General features: G+C 37.4%; 1 protein-coding gene across 1 annotated transcript in view; it reads left to right on the forward strand.

The window, feature by feature from the left end:
* Window positions 1–17,248, forward strand: part of SPTA1 (spectrin alpha, erythrocytic 1) — an 84,953-nt gene extending 67,705 nt beyond the window's left edge. The window contains exons 42-52 of the mRNA XM_054497331.1: window positions 295–371; window positions 4,981–5,190; window positions 7,487–7,783; window positions 8,627–8,739; window positions 9,903–9,920; window positions 10,371–10,422; window positions 12,554–12,741; window positions 13,649–13,702; window positions 14,088–14,234; window positions 14,994–15,138; window positions 16,572–17,248. Of these exons, the coding sequence (XP_054353306.1) occupies window positions 295–371; window positions 4,981–5,190; window positions 7,487–7,783; window positions 8,627–8,739; window positions 9,903–9,920; window positions 10,371–10,422; window positions 12,554–12,741; window positions 13,649–13,702; window positions 14,088–14,234; window positions 14,994–15,138; window positions 16,572–16,697 (1,427 nt within the window). The 3' untranslated portion in view covers window positions 16,698–17,248. The remainder of the gene's footprint in view (window positions 1–294; window positions 372–4,980; window positions 5,191–7,486; window positions 7,784–8,626; window positions 8,740–9,902; window positions 9,921–10,370; window positions 10,423–12,553; window positions 12,742–13,648; window positions 13,703–14,087; window positions 14,235–14,993; window positions 15,139–16,571) is intronic.
* The last annotated feature ends 2,583 nt before the right edge of the window (window positions 17,249–19,831 follow it).

Raw genomic sequence — 19,831 nt, forward strand, 5'->3', positions numbered from 1 at the left:
CAGTCTAAAATGTTTATTTGATTTATTTACAATTCATGTCTAATCTACAATTTCTCTTTTTTTTTTCTACGAAGCACTCAAAAGCTCTCATGACCCTAGCTCTGTTTCATTAAGTTTTATCCTGCCTAGGTAGAAAAAAGATCCATTAGTCCCACTGCTCACATATTCCAATGAATCATCAACTTTGAGAGTCAAGAAGCTTTCTTGTTGTGTATTGTAAATATTCCTTTTCTGCTTCCCAGGACTCAAACAAGACCAAATGTCTTTCTCTTCTTAATTATTTTTGACTTTTAGCTGATAAGGAAACAAGCCTAAAGACCAATGGCAATGGTGCACACCTTGGTGACTTCCTCACTCTCCTGGCAAAACAGGTGAGATTGATAGATGTTAGGTAAGCCCAAGACCTGATTCACACAGAAGCTCATCCTCCATGATTATTTATTTCTGAATTTTGGGATTTTATTGTCTGTAGCCTTTGTAAGATTTTCCCTTCTTAATATTAATAATTTCCTAATTATTATTTTTCCCTCTCTCTCATGAATCTTGCTACTGGGTTTTCATCAATTTTTTTTTAGAGAACCAACATTCAGCTTTTTCATTTTTCTCTGGGTTTTTTTTTTGTGTATTCCATTCCATTAAAAGCTTTTAATATCATTATCTTTTTTTACTTTATTTGGAATTACTTTAATGTTTTCTTTTAATTTCTTGAGATGTACAATTAGATTATCCAAATTTTAGCCTTTCATCTTTTCTAACATATGGATTTTAAATATATAATTTTTTCCCAAAGCAAAGCTTTAGCTGCATTCTGCAAATTTTGTCATTTCTTTTATCATTCAGTTAATTTTTTTTTTTGAAATTTCTTATTTGGTTTGTTCGATTATCTATTTATTATTTGGTAGTGCATTATTTCATTTCAAATATTTGGGACTTTTCTCATCTTTCTGACATTTATATCTAGTTTAATTCCACTGTATTTTAAAAATATATTCTATATTTTTCAGAAACTTGATTTATATCTAGCAACAGTCTATTTTGTTGTATATTGTATGTACATTTGAAAAGAATGTGTATTTTGCAGTGCTTTATATTACCAACCAGATTTTCATTTTTAATCATGTTTTTTAAATACTTCATTATTTTTATAAATTTTGAGGATAGGCTAAAAGTTGTGTTGACATTTTGAATTGTGAAATCATCTTGACAGACTGATACCTTTAATTACAAAATGTTCCTCTTTATCTTGAATTACATTTCTTGATTTAAAGTGTACTTTTTCAGATACCAGTATACTGCACCAACATTTTTTTAGTGTCTGCAGAAATATCTATTTCCACTTTTTAGGGCCTTTTGAAACATTTTTGTCTCCATATTTTGTATGTGTCTTTTGTAAATATTGTATAGTTGGGTATTACTTTACTTAATTTGATAATTTTATGGAAAAAGTGAGTCTGTTTATATTTAAAGTATTATAATTAACTCATGAACATTGGTTTAAAGCTATAACTAAACACCCTCTGCCATCCAACCCCTACTTTTTGGTCAGGGATTGAAATGATCCAGGACATAATTTCAATTTCTTTGAAGACTTACCTTTTTCACTTTGCCCCTGTGGCCTTTCAGGCATTTCAATGGAAGCCCTTTAACCAGGGCTGCTCCTACCTGATGGGTCCTGAAGTCAGCACTGTGTCACTACTGAAAATTCTAGTTAGGATTTTACATTTTTAGCTACCATTTCTGCTTGGTTTCTAGACTTGTGTCCTATACAGTTTTGGCATCTAAAATGCTTTGAGGGGAAAATACAATATTGACTACTTTTCTGCAGTTTCCTTATTATAGCCCCTCAAGTCCTGGCTGCCACAGTTACCCATTATGCCAAGTTATATCTCTTTAGCTCCATGAGATTGTCAAATGGTCTGAGCAATGCTTACTCCTCACCCTCTAATGCTTCCATGTATAAGAACTTGTACAGCTTATACTTTAAAGGGAATTGTGGAGAGACTATTATTTGGACTTCAATTATGTTCCCTTCTGTCTGGAATTTTAGTCACTTGAGTTGTAGCTACCTATGTTTCATTCTGATCCATTTCAAGCAGCTGATTTTTTGTACCTTTATCTAGCTATTAATAAAGTTGTCCAATTAGTCAAATACAAGCCACTCTATCAAAACTGAAAGGGGAACTTCCCAAATTTTGTGTGATTTTGATATCAATGTTTCTGCAAAAAATGTATTTGTATAATTGGCACATCTAGGATATCTTTTGTTAGTGTATGTCCAAAGCCCCTACTAGTGCACTGCCATTAATTAGAACAAAGAATATAATAAGTAATATAAGAGAGTCTTGGAAAGGTGTGTGCTGTAGGAAATATTTCACTTTTACTGTGAAAATTTAGAATGTCATTTCATGCTCCAGTATTTCCTTAATATTAATGTATTAGTCCATTCTCAAGCTGCTAATGAAGACATACCCAAGACGGGGTAATTTATAGAGAATAGAGGTTTAATTGACTCACAGTTCAGAATGGCTGGAGAGGCCTCAGGAAAATTACAATCATGGTGGAAGGGGAAACAAACACATCCTTCACATGGTGGTAGGAAGGAGAAGTGCCAACCCAAAGGTGGAAAAGCACATTATAAAACCATCAGATCTCTTGAGAACTCACTATCATAAGAAAAGCATGAGGGTAACTGCCCTCGTGATTAAATTATCTTCCACTGAGTTCCTCCCATGATGTGTGGGGACTATGGGAACTACAATTTAAGATGAGATTTGGGTGGGGACACAGACAAACCATATCATTCAACCCCTGGCCCTTCCAAAATCTCATGTCTTCACATTTAAAAACACAGTTATGCCCTTCCAACAGTCTCCCAAAGTCTTATCTCATTCCAGCATTAACTCAAAAGTCTGAGTCCAAAGTCTCATCTGAGATAAGGCAAGTCCCTTCTGTCCATGAGTCTGTAAAATCAAAAACAAGTTAGTTACTTCCTAAATACAATGAGAGTACAGGCTTTGGGTAAATATACTAATTCCAAATGGGATAAATTGGCCAAAGCAAAGGGCTACAGGCCTTATACAAGTCTGAAATCCAATAGGACAGTCATTAAACCTTAACGTTCCAAAATGATCTCTTTTGACTCCATGTCCCACATCCAGGGCACACTGAGGCAAGGGGTGGGCTCCCATGGCCTTGGGCAGCTCCACCCCTGTGGTTTTGCAGGGTACAGCCTCCCTCCTATGTGCTTTCATGGGCTGGCATTGATTGTCTGCAGCTTTTTCAGGTCCATGTTGCAAGCTTGTTGGTGGATCTACCATTCTGGAGTCTGGAGGACACTAGGCAGTACCCCAGTGAGGACTCTGTCAGGGGCGGGTGTTCCAATCCCACATTTCCCTTCTGTGCTGCCCTAGCAGAGGTTCTCCGTGAGGACTCTGCCTCTGCAGTAGACTTCTACCTGGACATGTAGGTGTTTCCATACATCCTCTGAAATCTACAAAGCTCCCAAACCTCAATTCTTGACTTCTGTGTACATGGAGGCTCAATGCCACATGGAAGCTGCCAAGGCTTGGGGCTTGCACCCTCTGAAGCCATGATCTGAGTTGTACCTTGGCCCCTTTTGACACGGCTAGAACAGCTGAATGCAGAGCATCAAGTCACTAGGCTGCACAAATCAGGGAGCCCTGGGCCCAGCCCAGGAAACCATTTTTCCCTCCTTAGCTTTCTGGTCTGTGATGGGAGGGGCTGCCATGAAGGTCTCTGACATGCCCTGGAGACATTCCTCCCCCCTACCCTTTGTCTTGGTGATTAACATTCAGCTACTTGTTACTTATGCAAATTTCTGCAGCTGGCTCGAATTTCTCCGCAGTAAATGGGTTTTGCTTTTCTATTGCATCATCAGGCTGCAAAATTTCCAAACTTTTATGTTCTGCTTCCTCTTGAATGCTTTGCTGCTTAGAAATTCCTTCTGCCAGATACCCTAAATAATCTCTCTGAAGTTCAAAGTTCCACAGATCTCTAGGGCAGGGGCAAAATGCTTCCAGTCTCTTTGCTAAAGCCTAGGAGGAAAGGCCTTTATTCCAGTTCCCAACAAGTTCCTCAAATTCCATCTGAGACCACCACAGCCTGGATTTCATTGTCCATATCACTATCAGCAATTTGGTCAAAGCCATTCAACAAGTCTCTAGGAAGTTCCAAATTTTCCCACATCTCTTTGTCTTCTGAGCCCTCCATGTCTCTAGAAAGTTCCAAACCTTCACATATGTTTCTGTCTTCCTCTGAGCCCACCAAACTGTTCCAACCTCTACCTGTTATGCAGTTCCAAAGTCACTTCCACATTTTCAGGTATCTTTATAGTAGCACTCCAGTCTCTGCTGTACCAATGTACTGATTAGTCTGTTCTCACACTGCTAATAAAGACACACCCAAGACTGGGTAATTTATAAAGAATAGAGGTTTAATTGACACATTTTAGCATGGCTGGGGAGGCCTCAGCAAACTTATAATCATGGCCGAAGGGGAAACAAACACGTCCTTCTTCATAAGGCAGCAGAAAGAAGTGCTGCACAAAAGAGGGAAAAGCCCCTTATAAAACCGTTAGATCTTGTGAGAACTCACTCACTGTCACAAGAACAGCATGAGAGTAACTGCCCACATGATTCAGTTACCTCCCACTGGCTCCCTCCCACGACACGTGGGGACTAGGGGAACTACAATTCAACATGAGATTTGGGTGGGGACACAGTCAAACCAAACCATATCAATTAATTTTATATCTAACATAAAATCTAATTGTAAAATATACATAAACTGGAGCTTTCAGCCCCAAATGTTTGCTTACGTCTCTAAGTTATATTTCCTTTTTCTTAATCATCATCTTAATTCTTGCCTAGCCTTATCTATGATTAAAATCTGGTGGAACCCAGATGTGAATGACCCTTGCACCATTTTCCTGTTCACGGCCTCTCTCCTGATCTTTCTCAGGACACTCTGGATGCCAGTCTGCAGAGTTTCCAGCAAGAGAGACTTCCTGAGATCACTGACCTGAAGAACCAACTGATTGCTGCTCAACACAGCCAGTCTAAAGCCATTGAAGAACGTTATGCCGCCCTGCTGAAGCGCTGGGAACAGTTGCTGGAAGCCTCGGCAGTCCACAGACAGAAATTGCTGGAGAAACAGCTGCCTCTACAGAAGGTTTAAAAAAATTACGAGGCGTGATCAGTTCTCTGTTACCTGTATATTAGCCATCAGATTCGGAAACAGATATTGGAAACTCAGTTTGGATAATACAAAAACCTTTTATTGCATTGAAAGATGTTGGGAAGACATTCTTACTGAGCAAAAAGTAGATTGAAAAGAAGCTTTAAAAAATTTTTTTAGATTGATTGATTAGTTGCATAACTAACTTGAGATGGAAGCCAGGCAAATATAGTGGAAGAGGTGGATGGAACAAGAGGATGGGAGGTCTTTGTGTATGATAGAATTAAAACTGTCAGGCAAAAGTCAAGGTTGTCCCTGTGCTTTTCCTAACCCAAATAAAAGGAGCACTGGACAAGTTGTCATAAAACATGTTCTCACCTTATATCAAGCTTTCCTAGGTTGAAGACCTTGTAAAAGTCACTTAATATCTCTAAACCTTGATATCCCCATTTAGAAAATGGAGTAGCATCACCATTCTATTCTGCCTTTCTGTTATTACTGTTAAAAAAGATAATGAATCTAAAAGTGTAATATAAACCCCTAAATTCCATATAAATATGTAATCAAAATGTTCCTTCAAATGTTGGCTGCTAAGGCATTGGATGTTGATCATAAAAATATCAATAATGGAAGGAGACCAGGCGCAGTGGCTCACTCCTATAATCCCAGCACTTTGGGAGGGCAAGGCAGGCGGATCACTAAATCAGAAGATTGAGATCATCCTGGCTAACACGGTGAAACCCCGTCTCTACTAAAAATACAAAAAATTAGCTGGGCATGGTGGCGGGCACCTGTAGTCCCAGCTACTCGGGAGGCTGAGGCAGGAGAATGGCGTGAACCTAGGAGATGGAGCTTGCAGTGAGCCCAGATCACGGCCACTGTGCTCCAGCCTGGGCGACAGAGCAAGACTCCGTCTCAAAAAATAAATAAAAAGAAATCAGAATGGTCAGTGGAATTACTGAGCACTCCTAGACCCTAAGAATCATTGTACTTGGTAACAAATTAAGTCAAGGAGTTAGGGAATTTAGGAAATAACACATGAGTAAAAGTCAAGTTAGATTCTTAGTTAATTTCTACACTTTTGAAAAACATAGGGCCTACATCAGATAAATCTTAGGTGAAAAATTAAAACAATTAAGTGGGCAACTTTACACATATATGCACATTCTACATAGGAAGCTCCTTCATATTTTTAATCTTCTTTTAAAAAAAAATTTCAAACTGCAACTACTTTTGTTATTTTATTTTCTGGTTACAAAATACTTATAAAATATTCACTCAATCTATAATATTATGAAAAAGATATTAAATACTTTATAGGTTTCTGTGTCCTTTCTGTGTAGAGGTCATGCTAATTTTCTCTATATTGATCTATTTTGGCATATAGTTTAATACCTTTGAAATCCTCCCTCCATTTGGGCCAGTTTTCTTCTTTTTAATTCTTGTATTTGGGAACAAAAAATTCATTTTTATGTTTGCTCAAGACAAACCTCTTTAGAAATACAATCTGCTGACCCAAAATCTGTGATGTATTTTAAGTATAAAAGTATCTTTGATTACTTGCTGTTTGAAAAAATTCATGCTTTTTCTGTCATTCAGTAATACAGAAAATTCAGAGCTATTCAGAGCACTTGGATAACGTCAGACAGTAATACAATGATACATATATTTGTGCTAAGGATACAGGTTAGAGGGTAGAAAATAAGTTTAAGCAGTGGTTTGAAAAGTTTTGGGCATAAAATGAGGTCTGAACAAGGTTTAAAAGGAAGGTAGGAAAATGACATAGCCTTGTCAAAGAGAAGTCAGCTGGGGGTGGTCTACAGAAGCTTGTAGGATAATAAGATAAAGGAGATAACAGATTTTCTTGGTTTGTTTATTCAATTATTATTTCATCCATTCATTCAATGCTTTTTTTTTTCATGTTTACTACCTGCCAGGTAGAACTGGAGCATAGACTTTAGAATAAGAAATCATATAATTGAAAACTACCTTTGCTACTTTTGGAATTTTAAAACTGAAATAATTTTAGAAATAATTTGACCTCCCTCATTTGTAATTGATGGAAGACTTAAACAATTTCACACAATGAGAAAATGCCAGAACCAGGGCTCGTACCGCTAACTCACATGTTCAACCATCAAAGTACACAGTTCCTATTGGTTTTAGTTCTGCCCTTTTAGATTGGTGGCCCTGCAGATATTTAAAGACAGGCATTATTTTTATCCTCAATCTTCTTTCTGCTGAGAGGCTTTATCAGGAAAGATGGTAGTGTCTTTTTTTCTCTCTGCAGGCTGAGGACCTGTTCATGGAATTTGCACATAAGGCTTCAGCTTTCAACAACTGGTGTGAAAAGGCGGAAGAAAACTTGTCAGAGCCTGTGCACTGTGTCTCCCTGAATGAAATTCGGCAGCTGCAGAAAGACCATGAGGACTTCTTGGCCTCCTTGGCTGGGGCTCAAGCAGACTTTAAATGTTTGCTGGAGCTAGACCAGCAGATTAAGGCCTTAGGTGTGCCTTCCAGCCCTTATACCTGGTTAACAGTGGAGGTGCTGGAAAGGACCTGGAAGCACCTATCTGACATCATTGAGGTAACCTGGAACACAGCAGAAACTTCCTTTCACTACAGTAAACATAACCACTTTATTATCCAAGTAAATAGACTTTTGAGATAGAAGGACCACTATTAATAACTATACTTGGACAGCAGTCATGAAACATGACTGTCTAAGAAAAAAACTGGAAAAAATGTTTATAATAAGTATACCCTATGCCCCATAATTTGGGCAGTTTCCTGTTTCTGAGTATTGAACAATGATTCTGAGAAGCAAACAGAAGCCCTAAGATATGGTTCTAATGATGAGCAATGAAAAGTTCATGAGGCTTGTACATGTATTCATTGTCTACATAACCCCTTCATTCAAGGCATTTTCTTTTTTATATACACCTCCAAAAGTGCCTTGCTACGTATGTATTTTTAACTTTTGTCTGTGTTAATAATGTTCATTATTGAAACTATGAAACATAAAAAAGTGTAATAGAAAACTAAGCACAATGTCACCATTTTTAGATAGTAACTATTGTTTCTAAGGGTAGCAGGCCCTTTAAGGCTGCTTTTGTGTTCATTTAAATTAAATTTCCCCAAAAGAAATTATAAAGAGGGGGAGTTTGCTTTTACTACTAGCTTACTTGTTATGGGACTTGGTCTCAGAGGACCCTGCAAGTACTCTTGGGAAATACACAAGCTATCTTCACATTTTAGAGGTGAGAGAGGTAGGTTGACTGCATGAAATATGAGCACACAGGCACATACCTGTGGAAGATAGGTTAGACTTGAGAGAGGAAAGATATGCAGCTAAGCCTACAAACCAATTCTCTTATGGCAAATAAAGGCCTTCAATGTCAGTCACGTTGTCTATGATTTGGGGTTTTAGGAACGGGAGCAGGAGCTGCAAAAGGAAGAGGCAAGACAGGTCAAGAACTTTGAGATGTGTCAGGAGTTTGAACAGAATGCCAGTACCTTCCTTCAGTGGATCCTGGAAACCAGGTGTGCTATGGTACATCCCAAACCATGACCCCTATGCCACCGCCATTTGCGATAGGGATGAAATACATGCTTGAAGGGAAGAGGAGAGACTCCAACAACATGTATTCTGCCCTAAAGTCACCATATCTTGCCTATGCTTTATATTTGGAGTCAACTGTTTTCTGGATCAATTCTTGGAAAACCAAGAAATGACAATTTCATCCTCCTGTTTATTATGTACACTTCTGTATTCTCTTCTTGATACTCTCACGTTTCTTTCTGTTGCCTGTAATTTCAGTCCAAAATAATAACAATTTCTTATGTTTGCATGCCATATTGTACTTTACAGAGTACTTCCATATCCATTACCTCACTTAACTGTCAAAGCAACCTTGAAAAGCATACAGAGCAGCTCTTATTAGCTCTGTTTCCAAGTTTGGAAAGTTCAGTAGATAAATTTACTTGCTCAAGGTCACATATATATTTACTGGCACAACCAGAAGCAGAATCTTCTATGAATACCTCATATGAAGCTATTCTGTTGTGTACCTACTAAAGTTCTAATGAGAATCAAGTGAGATAATTTATGTTAATTGTGCTTATTAATAGCAAACTGTTCTGTACCTGAAATAACATATGTCACATCTTCTGGGGTAAATGACCTTGAAAAAGGAGACTTAGAAGAAGTAATATGTTAGAATACATGCTCAAAGTTGTATCCAGTAGGTGGGTCAAAACTGTGGTGTTTTGAGGGTTAATGTGGTGGTTTAGACAATTCATGATATATACTTTTCTACATACTCACTGACAATGATAAATGAACAAAAAGAAATCCTGTACCATGTCTAAACCATCTGACAGAAGGCAGAGAAGACACAGGACACCCTTCTCTTCCTCTTTTCTTGGTGACTTCATCACATCCTGGTGGTGTGTGTCCAACACCAAGCATATTCCTTGACATTGGTGCTCCTTGTCCTGAAGCAAGGAGCTTTATGGGAGACTCTGAACTTCTCAGAGTGGGAGAGGCCTTGGGAACCAGTGGGTGGACAGATTGATGTTTTGTGGCAACAAAAGATTTAAAATGTTTCATAAATCTGAGGAAATGAGATCTTTAAAGTAATCCATTTTAACATATCATCTCCCTTTTCTCTCATGTGATTCCTGTTCCGGACCTCCATGTCCAGGGCTTACTTTCTGGATGGGTCAGTATTTTATGTCATCATCATGTTCGTTTTATTATATTATTCTGGAAGAATTCGTTAAGAAAGACTTAGTGCTGAGACATCTTCATTCCATTGTAATCTGGTAGTATGTAAATAAAAATGTGGAGTGAGAAGGAAAAGCTCATTATATTTCATTCTGCCCTTATACTTCATTAGATGGAATCTTGCCTGCATTGCTTAAGTGTGTATTTAAGAAGAATAATTAAGAGGGGTACGTGAAATCCTTCTCCTAGTCAGAGAAGAACTAGGGAAAGTCTTCCCTTCTCATCAGTCTGGCAAGGTTGTGAAAATTTGGCTCTGTGAAATTTTGCTTCATGGAAGCCACATAACCTTGGAGAAATTGAAACAGAGGAGCTTTGAGTTGGTATGCATGTATGAAATATTGACCTGTGATGTGATGCATAACGATTTCCTTCGGTTCTTAACTAGATCATTGCTCAAAGAAACAGGAACTCTGGAATCCCAGCTGGAAGCAAATAAAGTAAGTATTGTTTTTTCATTAGCTGAAGATATTGCCAAAATTATAAGGGTGTAAAAATAATCACTTAAGGGAAGCCCAGGTGATACTATTAGGTATGTATCACCTAAAGTCCATTTTAATCATAGGCCACCACATCATGAATATAAACCTCAGTCTACTTAAATCTCTGAATATCAATTTCTGTATCTACACAATAGAGTTAGTACCCATTGTAGAGTCACTGTTTGCCCTGAAGAAAGGATTTCATGGGAGACTCTGATCTGCCCAGAGTGGGAGAGGCTTTGGGAACAGTGGATGGGTGGGTTCATGTTTTGTGGCTACAAAGGATTTAGAACATGATGATGAAGTAAAGGAGCAAATGTAAAAGCGCCTAACACTGGCAAATTTCTGTTATTATATGATGTAGTAAGATGATACAATTGAATCTAAACATCTCTTGACAATTGAGCGAAGTAATGGGTTAGAACAGTGTTTCTCAACATTTTTTTTTTACTATTATTCTTGCAGGAGAAAAAAATTAAGTAATTACATTTAATTTTTTTCTAACAAAAAAATGAAATACTAAAGAATACCATGTCAGGTAGTTTTGACTGTCATCTCACTTGAGTTAAAGTGGCTTTTATCAAAAAAACAAGGAATAATGGATGCTGGTGAAGATGTAGAGAAAGTGGAAATAGTACAGCCACTATGGAAACCAGTATGGAAATTCCTCAAAAAATTAAAAAGAGAAAGACCATGTGATTCAGCAATCCCATTACTGGGTATATATCTAAAAGAAGGGAAATTAATATATCAAAGAAATATCTGCACTCCCATGTTTATGACAGGAGGTAACAGGGAGACTATTCACAATAGCCAAAATGTGGAATCATCCTAACTGCTCATCAATGGATTAACTGATAAAGAAATCATGGTATAGACAATGGAATATTATTTGCCCATTAAAAATGAAATTCTGACATTTTCAGTAACATGGATGGAAATGAGTCATTATATTAAGTGAAATAAGCCAAGCACAGTAAGACAAATATTGATTGCATGTTCTCACTCGTAGGTGGGAGCAAAATAAAATGGATCTCATGAAGATAGAGAGTATATTGGAGGTTACTAGAGGATAGGAATGGTAGGGGGAGATAGATAGAGGAATGAAGAGAGGTTGATTATTGGATATAAGTGTACAGTTTGATAGAAGAAATAAGACTAGTAATTGATAGATCAGTAGGGTGACCATAGTTTACAATAATATATTGTATATTTTAAAATAGCTAGAAGAAAATACTTTGAATGTTTCTAGCATAAAAAGACAAATATTTAAGGTAATAGACATCCAACATATACTGATTTGATCTTTACAAATTATATGAATGTATTAAATTGTCTTGTATACCCTGAAATATGTACATCTATTATATATAACTGAAACTTAAAAAAAAGATGTCAGGCAAATTTGACCTTTGAAGGGCTACAAGCTTTGTCATATCCCACGTTTTTTTCACTGCACTCCACAATCATCAGAATAAATTCACACTTACCCTTATGAGCAATATTCCCTCACTGAGAAAGCATGGGCAAGATGCAGAAATTTGGCATAAAACATGTCTGCGTGGCAGGAGCAGCCCATGAACATCATCCCAAGTTGATGAAAGCGGCCCAGGAGTGAACATTGTGGAGTTTAATTGAGCCTGAGAGCTCAGCCACAATCAGTGTTGCAGATAAGTCCCAGCGCAGATCACTGTGAGCCAATGATGATACATGGACTCTGGAAATTTTATTTTTCTTTATTTGCTCTCTTGATAGATGACAGATGATAGACAGACAGACAGACAGACAGACAGATGATAGATAGAAAGAATATATAGATATAGATGCATGTGTGTGTGTGTATAACTACTAACTCTTAGATTTATATATTACAGAATACCAGAATGACAAGTTTTATTCACCTAAACTTCCCATTATTTTATAAATGAGGACTATAGAAGTGAAGTGGTTTTCCCGAGTAGTTCATCTTTTCACAGAGAACAAGAAGATCCCTGAAAATAAAATCAGCCCGTTATCTCCTCTTCCACCTCTAGGTTTTGAGCTGGTAACCTGAGCAACTGACTGTCTCTCTTCTCTGTCATTTTTCCAGAGAAAACAGAAGGAGATCCAGGCGATGAAGCGTCAACTAACCAAGATTGAGGACCTGGGGGACAATTTGGAAGATGCTCTGATCCTTGATATCAAATACAGCACCATTGGATTGGCTCAGCAGTGGGACCAGCTCTACCAGCTTGGGTTGCGGATGCAACACAACCTGGAGCAACAGATCCAGGCCAAGTATTGAGGGCATGTGGCCAGAGCAGGGAGGGGTGCAGGTGGTGTTAGGTGTTAGGACCTTAACTAAGGGCGAGAGTTTGGTGCACCAGATAAAAGAGTTGCTTCAGAGAACCAATATTCTGGGTCTTTACTGCCCCACGGAATGACCATTTCTCTTTATACTGAAATCCATCATGAAACAAAAGACAGTGCTCTCCATCCACCTGAGCCTACTCATCACCCATTTGGACAACAACTGACTTTTATACCCAATTTCTCAGATCCAATTTCACTATCTTATGTAATCTCTTAGGAAACCATTCCCTTTCATAGAATTTTATCTAAAATGTAATGTCTAGAATAAAAGAAACATTTAAAGTGTGGCCAAATAGAGCAGAAGGGCAGAAATTCATTTTCTAGATAAATTCACTATATCAAAGCAGCTCTAGGTCTCAATAGCATTTTGGCAACATTTTTATCTAGATTAGGATTGGCAAAGTTTTTCTGTAAATGGTCTGATAATAAATAATTTAACTTTGTAAGGCACATATATTTTCTGCTGTAACTCCTTGATTCTGCTGTTGTAGTGAAAAAAGCAGCTATGATAAGTGAATGACCACGGCCATGTTCCAATAAAGCTTTGTATATGGACATTGAAATTTAAATTTTATGTAATTTTCATGTTTCAAAAAATTTTCTTTTGATTATCTTCAACCATATGAAAATGTAAAATCTACTCTTGGCTCATGGACTGTACAAAAGCAGGTGGCAGCCTAGATTTGGCCCAGGGATTATAGTTTGCCAACTCTTGAACTAGATGACTCAAATAGCATATTGTCCATTAAAATTCCTCTGTCATCCATGTGGCTTGTGTTCTGCTAACCTGTGTTTTATATACAGGGTAAATTCATGTTTTTTTTTCTTTCAGGGACACCATAGGTGTGAATGAAGAGACTCTAAAGGAGTTTAGCACAATCTATAAGTGAGTATAATTTCATAGTTAACTGCTTCTTTGTTTTTCAGACTATTCAGAATGAGTCTACAAATAATGTTTCTCTCACTCTATGAGGCTTGGTGGAATCTTAAATGAAGATCTAGATATGCTCATTAGCTCCAGTCATGGCTTTCTGTGAGATTTTCAGATTTCAAAAAATACATTTCTTCATTCTCAATGTTTTATGCTTTTCTCTCTATCCATTAGGTTAAAAAAAATGTACATGACACAGACAGGCTTTCTATTCAGTCCTCTGGTAGTTTTATGACAGGTCAATAAAGCTTCAGCTGACACAATAAAACATATTTTTTTCTGTTTTCACTTGGTTTTTCTATTGAGCTTGATAATTTTTTTTTCTTTTTTTATTCTTTAGACACTTTGATGAGAATTTGACAGGGCGCCTGACTCACAAAGAGTTCCGGTCCTGCCTGAGAGGACTCAATTACTACTTGCCTATGGTGGAGGAGGATGAACATGAGCCCAAGTTTGAGAAGTTCCTGGATGCTGTGGATCCAGGGAGGTAGGAACAAGACTAAGGATCAGGCCGCAGCAGGGATGGGGGTTTGGAGGGAGAAGCACAGAGAGTAAAATGATCCATAAAACATGAAATTAACTCATCTGAAAATAGGAAGAAATAGGCAGCTATATATGAATTAGGCAGCTCTTGGTGCCCTTTCAAGATTAGCTCAGCAGTGAATGGTGCTAACTTTAACTCAAGGACTAGCTTTACAATTTCTCCAATTCATGATTTATGTTCAATCTACGAATTTTAGCTACTTTAGAGGATGAGACTAGAGAGAAGAATCCCTTCATGTATGTGAGATTTTAAGGAGACATAGGTGATTCAGAGACCAACACATGGGATTGGGGTTGTTATATGCTTATGAGAGTGTGTTAGAATCATCAAGAGATCAAGTTACTGTTAGGGAATAATTTTTGCTAATACTAAAAACCAAAGAAGACCAGAAATTATTTGAGGACTGGTGCTGATAGGAAATTTCAAAATTCACCGAGAATCAGGCTGAATGACACATGTCGAAACAGAGTCTGGAGCTTAGTAATATTTAGTAATATTTGGCTTAGTAATGTTTGGCTGTAAGAGGATGACGAAGGGGAGCCAAAATGGAGAGCATAACCCATCTCATCCCAGAAAGCTTAGTTGGAAGAGGCACTTGGAGAATCTGGCTTTCCTCTGTTTCTGAGACACTGAGTAGGATAAAAAAGGGGCCTTAATTCTCTGTCTTGAGAAGGCTCAGCTCCTGATCCATTTCTCCCACAGGAAGGGCTATGTCTCACTGGAGGACTATACTGCTTTCCTGATTGACAAGGAGTCAGAAAACATCAAGTCCAGTGATGAAATAGAGAATGCCTTCCAAGCCCTGGCGGAGGGCAAGTCATATATTACCAAAGAAGACATGAAGCAGGTCCGATTCTGGTTGCTTCCCTTACTACACTGTCATCCTAATTTGAATTTTGGTCATTTCAGGCCCAGTGGCCTACTTTGAAAAAACCCACCCACTTTTTTTTTTTTCAGACCTCCTCTTTCACAGGATGTCGTTTGTTTTGGTAACCACTTCATTTTGTCTTGACCCAACTAAAAACGTACTGTAATACTCTATTGAATGTGAGAGTCAATTCAAAATCTGCAACTCAGTTTTTAAGGCTATTCCTTTTTTTTTTCTCATTAATTCAAAGAGCATTTATTGAATGCTTACTATGTTCCAGGCATGAGGAGTGCAAACTTTAGTAAGACACAGTCCCTAAATTCAGGTGTAGTGGAGAAGACAGAACTTTCCAAGTTAAAGACACTGTAACAGAAGCAACCATATCTGTCATGGGAACAAAGATGTGGGGAATTTTATTACAACCAGAAGTAATCTCTCTTCTCTCTGATTCCAAGAGCTTTCTTCATTCCTCTCCTTAAAATACTTGCATCAGGGAAGGTATCATCTATGATTAACACAGGGTGAGTGTTGAAGGACATGCAGGAACTCATCAAGTCACCAAAGGAAAGCCTAAGTGTTTCAGGCAAAGGCAAGTGTGTGTGCAAAGGAACTTGAAAAAACATGTTTTCCTAATACCTAAAGCATAAAGTAAGAAGATAGTAACAGGAAGTGAAAGGGAAAACAATTAAGCAGAAACCAGATTACAAAGGGTCACATACATGATGGTATCATTTTACACAAACTCATCCAATTGTCTAAACTCATCAAACTGTACACATTCAAGGTGCAATTCTTTATCAATCATACCTTGACAAAGCTGTTACAAAAAGAAAATGATGTGGTCTTCCGGACACTATCTAGAGCCCACCATCCACCCACCCACAAGCTAACTTATTGGAGTCTCTAGGGATCCACTTGGTAGTCAAACAGCACAGCGAATAGAGGAACTCTTTGGCATAAGAGGATCATAGGTTCAAGTCCCAGCTCTGCCACTTTCTGGCAGTGTGACCACTGGTGAGTTATTCTACCTTCTTGAGTATTTTACCTTACTCATAAAACATGCTAGTCCCCACATCTCAAAGCAGCCAGGAAGATGAAATAGATCAAGTGGTCAACAAATGTTGTTAGGCATATAATTTCTTCTATTTAACAAAACAACTTTAGGGAATGAGATTTACAGAATAATCAAAGTGAGTAAGCTCTCTTTTCCAAGAAAGGGCTGAGATTAAAAGTTAAATTACTCATTAGAAATTATAAATTTATGAGAAAAAAAAATTGTGTGTAATAGAAATAGGGCTTGCGTCTTCCAGAGACTCTCCATCTCCTGCATTTAGGGCGTAATATGGGAAGCCCCAAGGAACCAGCTATTTTGAATCCCTATAACTGTATTTTTCTCTTTTTATACTTTTCAGGCCCTTACCCCAGAGCAAGTGTCATTCTGTGCCACACACATGCAGCAATATATGGACCCACGGGGTCGAAGCCATCTCTCTGGCTACGACTACGTTGGCTTCACCAATTCCTACTTTGGCAACTAATAAGCAGCTCCTCGTGGATCATAGAAAATCTTAGTGTCGTGGGAAATTTACTGGGGGGTAAAGAGTACAGGCAAATGTGGAAGATAAAGATGGCCTCGTGTGTGTGTGTGTGTGTGTGTGTGTGTGTGTGTGTTTGTGTGCATATTACATTTATTGTAGGATCTTAAAAAATCTCAAGGGTAGGAGATAGAAAGGTTAATAGAGTTGGAGGAGTGGAAGCTATTTTGTATGCAAGTAGTCACTGCTGAGGGGTGTCAAAGTTTCTATTTTTATTTGTTCTGTTTTGCATGTCTTTATCATTTTGCTTTATTCCAATTATAGAATAAAGTAATTCTTTTTAAAAATATTTTTTGGGGCAAAGTTAAGTAAAATGTTGAGCTTCTATATTTCTGAGAACTGTACTCATATAAGAGCGGGCAGCTAATTTTACTGTAAAGAAGGGCCATGGTATAGTAGATAAATAAAATCCAAGGCAATTTTCAAACAATTTTTTTTAAACTTTGGAATGTGTTTAAATTTAAATTTGAAAATAAAGATATTTGATTTTCTGGCAAACATGAATATTTTAGTTTGTACAATGAAACAACACACAGATCAGCATAGCAACTGTTTTCTTCTTGTTTTTTTTTCCATACTTCAAAATTATTGTAGATGTTATTACTCTCAGAATGACAAAATTCCAGCATAGCAGGGCTTTCTCTTGTCCTCCAAGCTCCCGTATTTTCTCTTAAGTTTTAATGTAATAAAAATAATACTTCAATATCTTATTAAAGTAATAGTTAATATAATTATTGATAAAATTAAGAATTAATTTTAAAAAAAGAAGAGGTGATACTATCTTCAAAAATTTCCAGGCCAGGTTTATTCTGAATAGGTTTACATGCCAACATTCTGATTTGATTTATAAAACGTAATGGTGTCATTTGCTGGTGAGAATTCTTAGATCACTTAATTGCTGTGTATAAAACTGCTAGCATTCTGCACAAATAGTCCCCACTTACCAGTCCATTCATGTTGCCACCTGATTACCATCTTAAGTCTCAGTCCCTTTCTCTGCATAGAAATGAATCTGTGCAGGACAAATCCTGTTATAGGAGACTTTTTTAAACAAAAACTTGGTTAAAGCTAAAAAGTTATCATTGATACTAACAACATACAGGTATTTTAGTGATTCTTTTCTTAAATAGTCAAATACTATGGAATATAACAAGCAGAAAGTATTTTCAAAATTAATGTTCACAAATGTCTAAATTGTCTGATTATAAGTTACCAAAAATAGTACAGTTAGAAAAGATATAGGCCATCGAAAATTAGCATCGTTTAATATCACACTTACCACGTATGGATAGTCTAAAACTGTTTGTGCTGAAAATAATCACAAGCAAATGTGGATGTGATTCCATTCCCCCAATGCTAACCCTGCCAAAAATTTTCAAGGCCTAAATCAAATTATTAGTCATGTAGTGGGTCAAATGTGTGTACCTGGAAGAAGAGTTTGCCCTTTTTAAGCACATAGTCACATATTTAATCAAGAGAGGAAATTTGAATCACCAAACAAGATTTTGAAGACTATTATGTTGTCCCTATTCCAAATCAATTGTTTCAAGGTAGAAACAAATAGAGATAGATTCCAGAAACACCTATTTGGAAAAATCCCTCCAAGTGATTTTATACCCTTCCATACTTAAGATTACTACATGTGGAAGTTAGACCTTTAAGTATTACTTAGCAATACTTGAAACATCCTTACTAACCATTGGTCACTGTGCATTTAGGCAATGTTATGCTGGGCAGACTGAATGAATTGGTGAAATGAATTTGCTCACATGGCGTCAGTGCAATGAGGGATTACTTCTTCCAATATTCAGAACTTCAGAGTAGATGGCCTTTCTCCCCTAATGAGGCCCTTTTGGCTATCTGACTAACTTATCTACTTGTCTTCATCCTGTTCTCTGAGCTCTAGCTTCCTTCCTCTCAAATTCAGTTTTCATCAAATTCCAATTAGAGGATGTGTTTCTTTCCTGAGAGCATGAAAAAATATGGATTTCCGTCTGAAAAATATCTTCTCAGCCTAAGGTCTTTCCTTGTCTCTCAAGCCATGCCCCACTTCTATCTCACTGCCAAATCCTATGAATTCTACCTTCTCAAAATCTCATGTTTGTGATTTCCTTCAGTCTCTGAATGTCACTATCCATATTCAAGCCTCTTTGCCTTTCTTTAAGCTGATATCCATGGGTTTCTTGCTGATCTCCTTGCCTCTGGTTTCTCTCTGCTGAAATCTATCATCCCCTTTGCTGCTGGATTAATCTTCCTGAATCCCTTCCCAGATGCCTCTCTCTGTTCAACATTTTACTGTGCCTTATCTCCTATGGACAAAAGGACCATGTCTGAAGCAAGGTATTCAAATTCTTTCAACAAGTAAGTCTTGACTCAAACTAACTTCTCAGCATCATTTGTGAGGTGTTTCCAGCCCCTCTGAATAACTCACACACTCTGAAACAGGCCTATATTGTCTTACCATCAAGCCTTTGGCTATTACGTTCTTTCTTCTGAGAATGTACTTTCTCCCCAGTCAGTGCATTCAAAGCTCACCCATCCTTTAGGAACAAGTTCAAATATTATTTAAGACATGAAGTCTTCTCTGATCCTCCACCTAGAGTAAACTCTACCTAAACTAAAAGCCAATATCTTTTTCCTTCACACATTTTAATAGTAGCAACTGGAATTTATTGGAAGATCACTATGATCCAAGTGTTGTGCTAAATTCTTTGTATGCATGATCCTGTTTAGTCACCAACACAAAACTGAAGTTACAACCATTGTAAAGATAAGAACTCGGAAGCTGAAAAAATGTTAAATAACTTACCTAGAGTCACACAGCTAGTAAGTTGAAGAGTTTGGATTCAAACTCCTGCCTGAAGGTCTTGTGAGTTCATTGCACTTTCTCTAATAATGTCTGCTGCTATATATAACCACATTATATGTGGAAAGTAAAATAGGCAGAATAGATAGTTCTGCAATAGATTCAAAAGAACAGTATCCAGTTTGGTGAGTGACCCAAATGAGAAGGGTCTTTGACACTCAAGATTCTGAAGCTACCAGAGAACGTTAACAATTATAAAAAAAATAGGAAG

The sequence above is a fragment of the Pongo pygmaeus genome, chromosome 1 (assembly GCF_028885625.2).
Source record: "Pongo pygmaeus isolate AG05252 chromosome 1, NHGRI_mPonPyg2-v2.0_pri, whole genome shotgun sequence".
NCBI classification, from domain to species: Eukaryota; Metazoa; Chordata; class Mammalia; order Primates; family Hominidae; genus Pongo; species Pongo pygmaeus.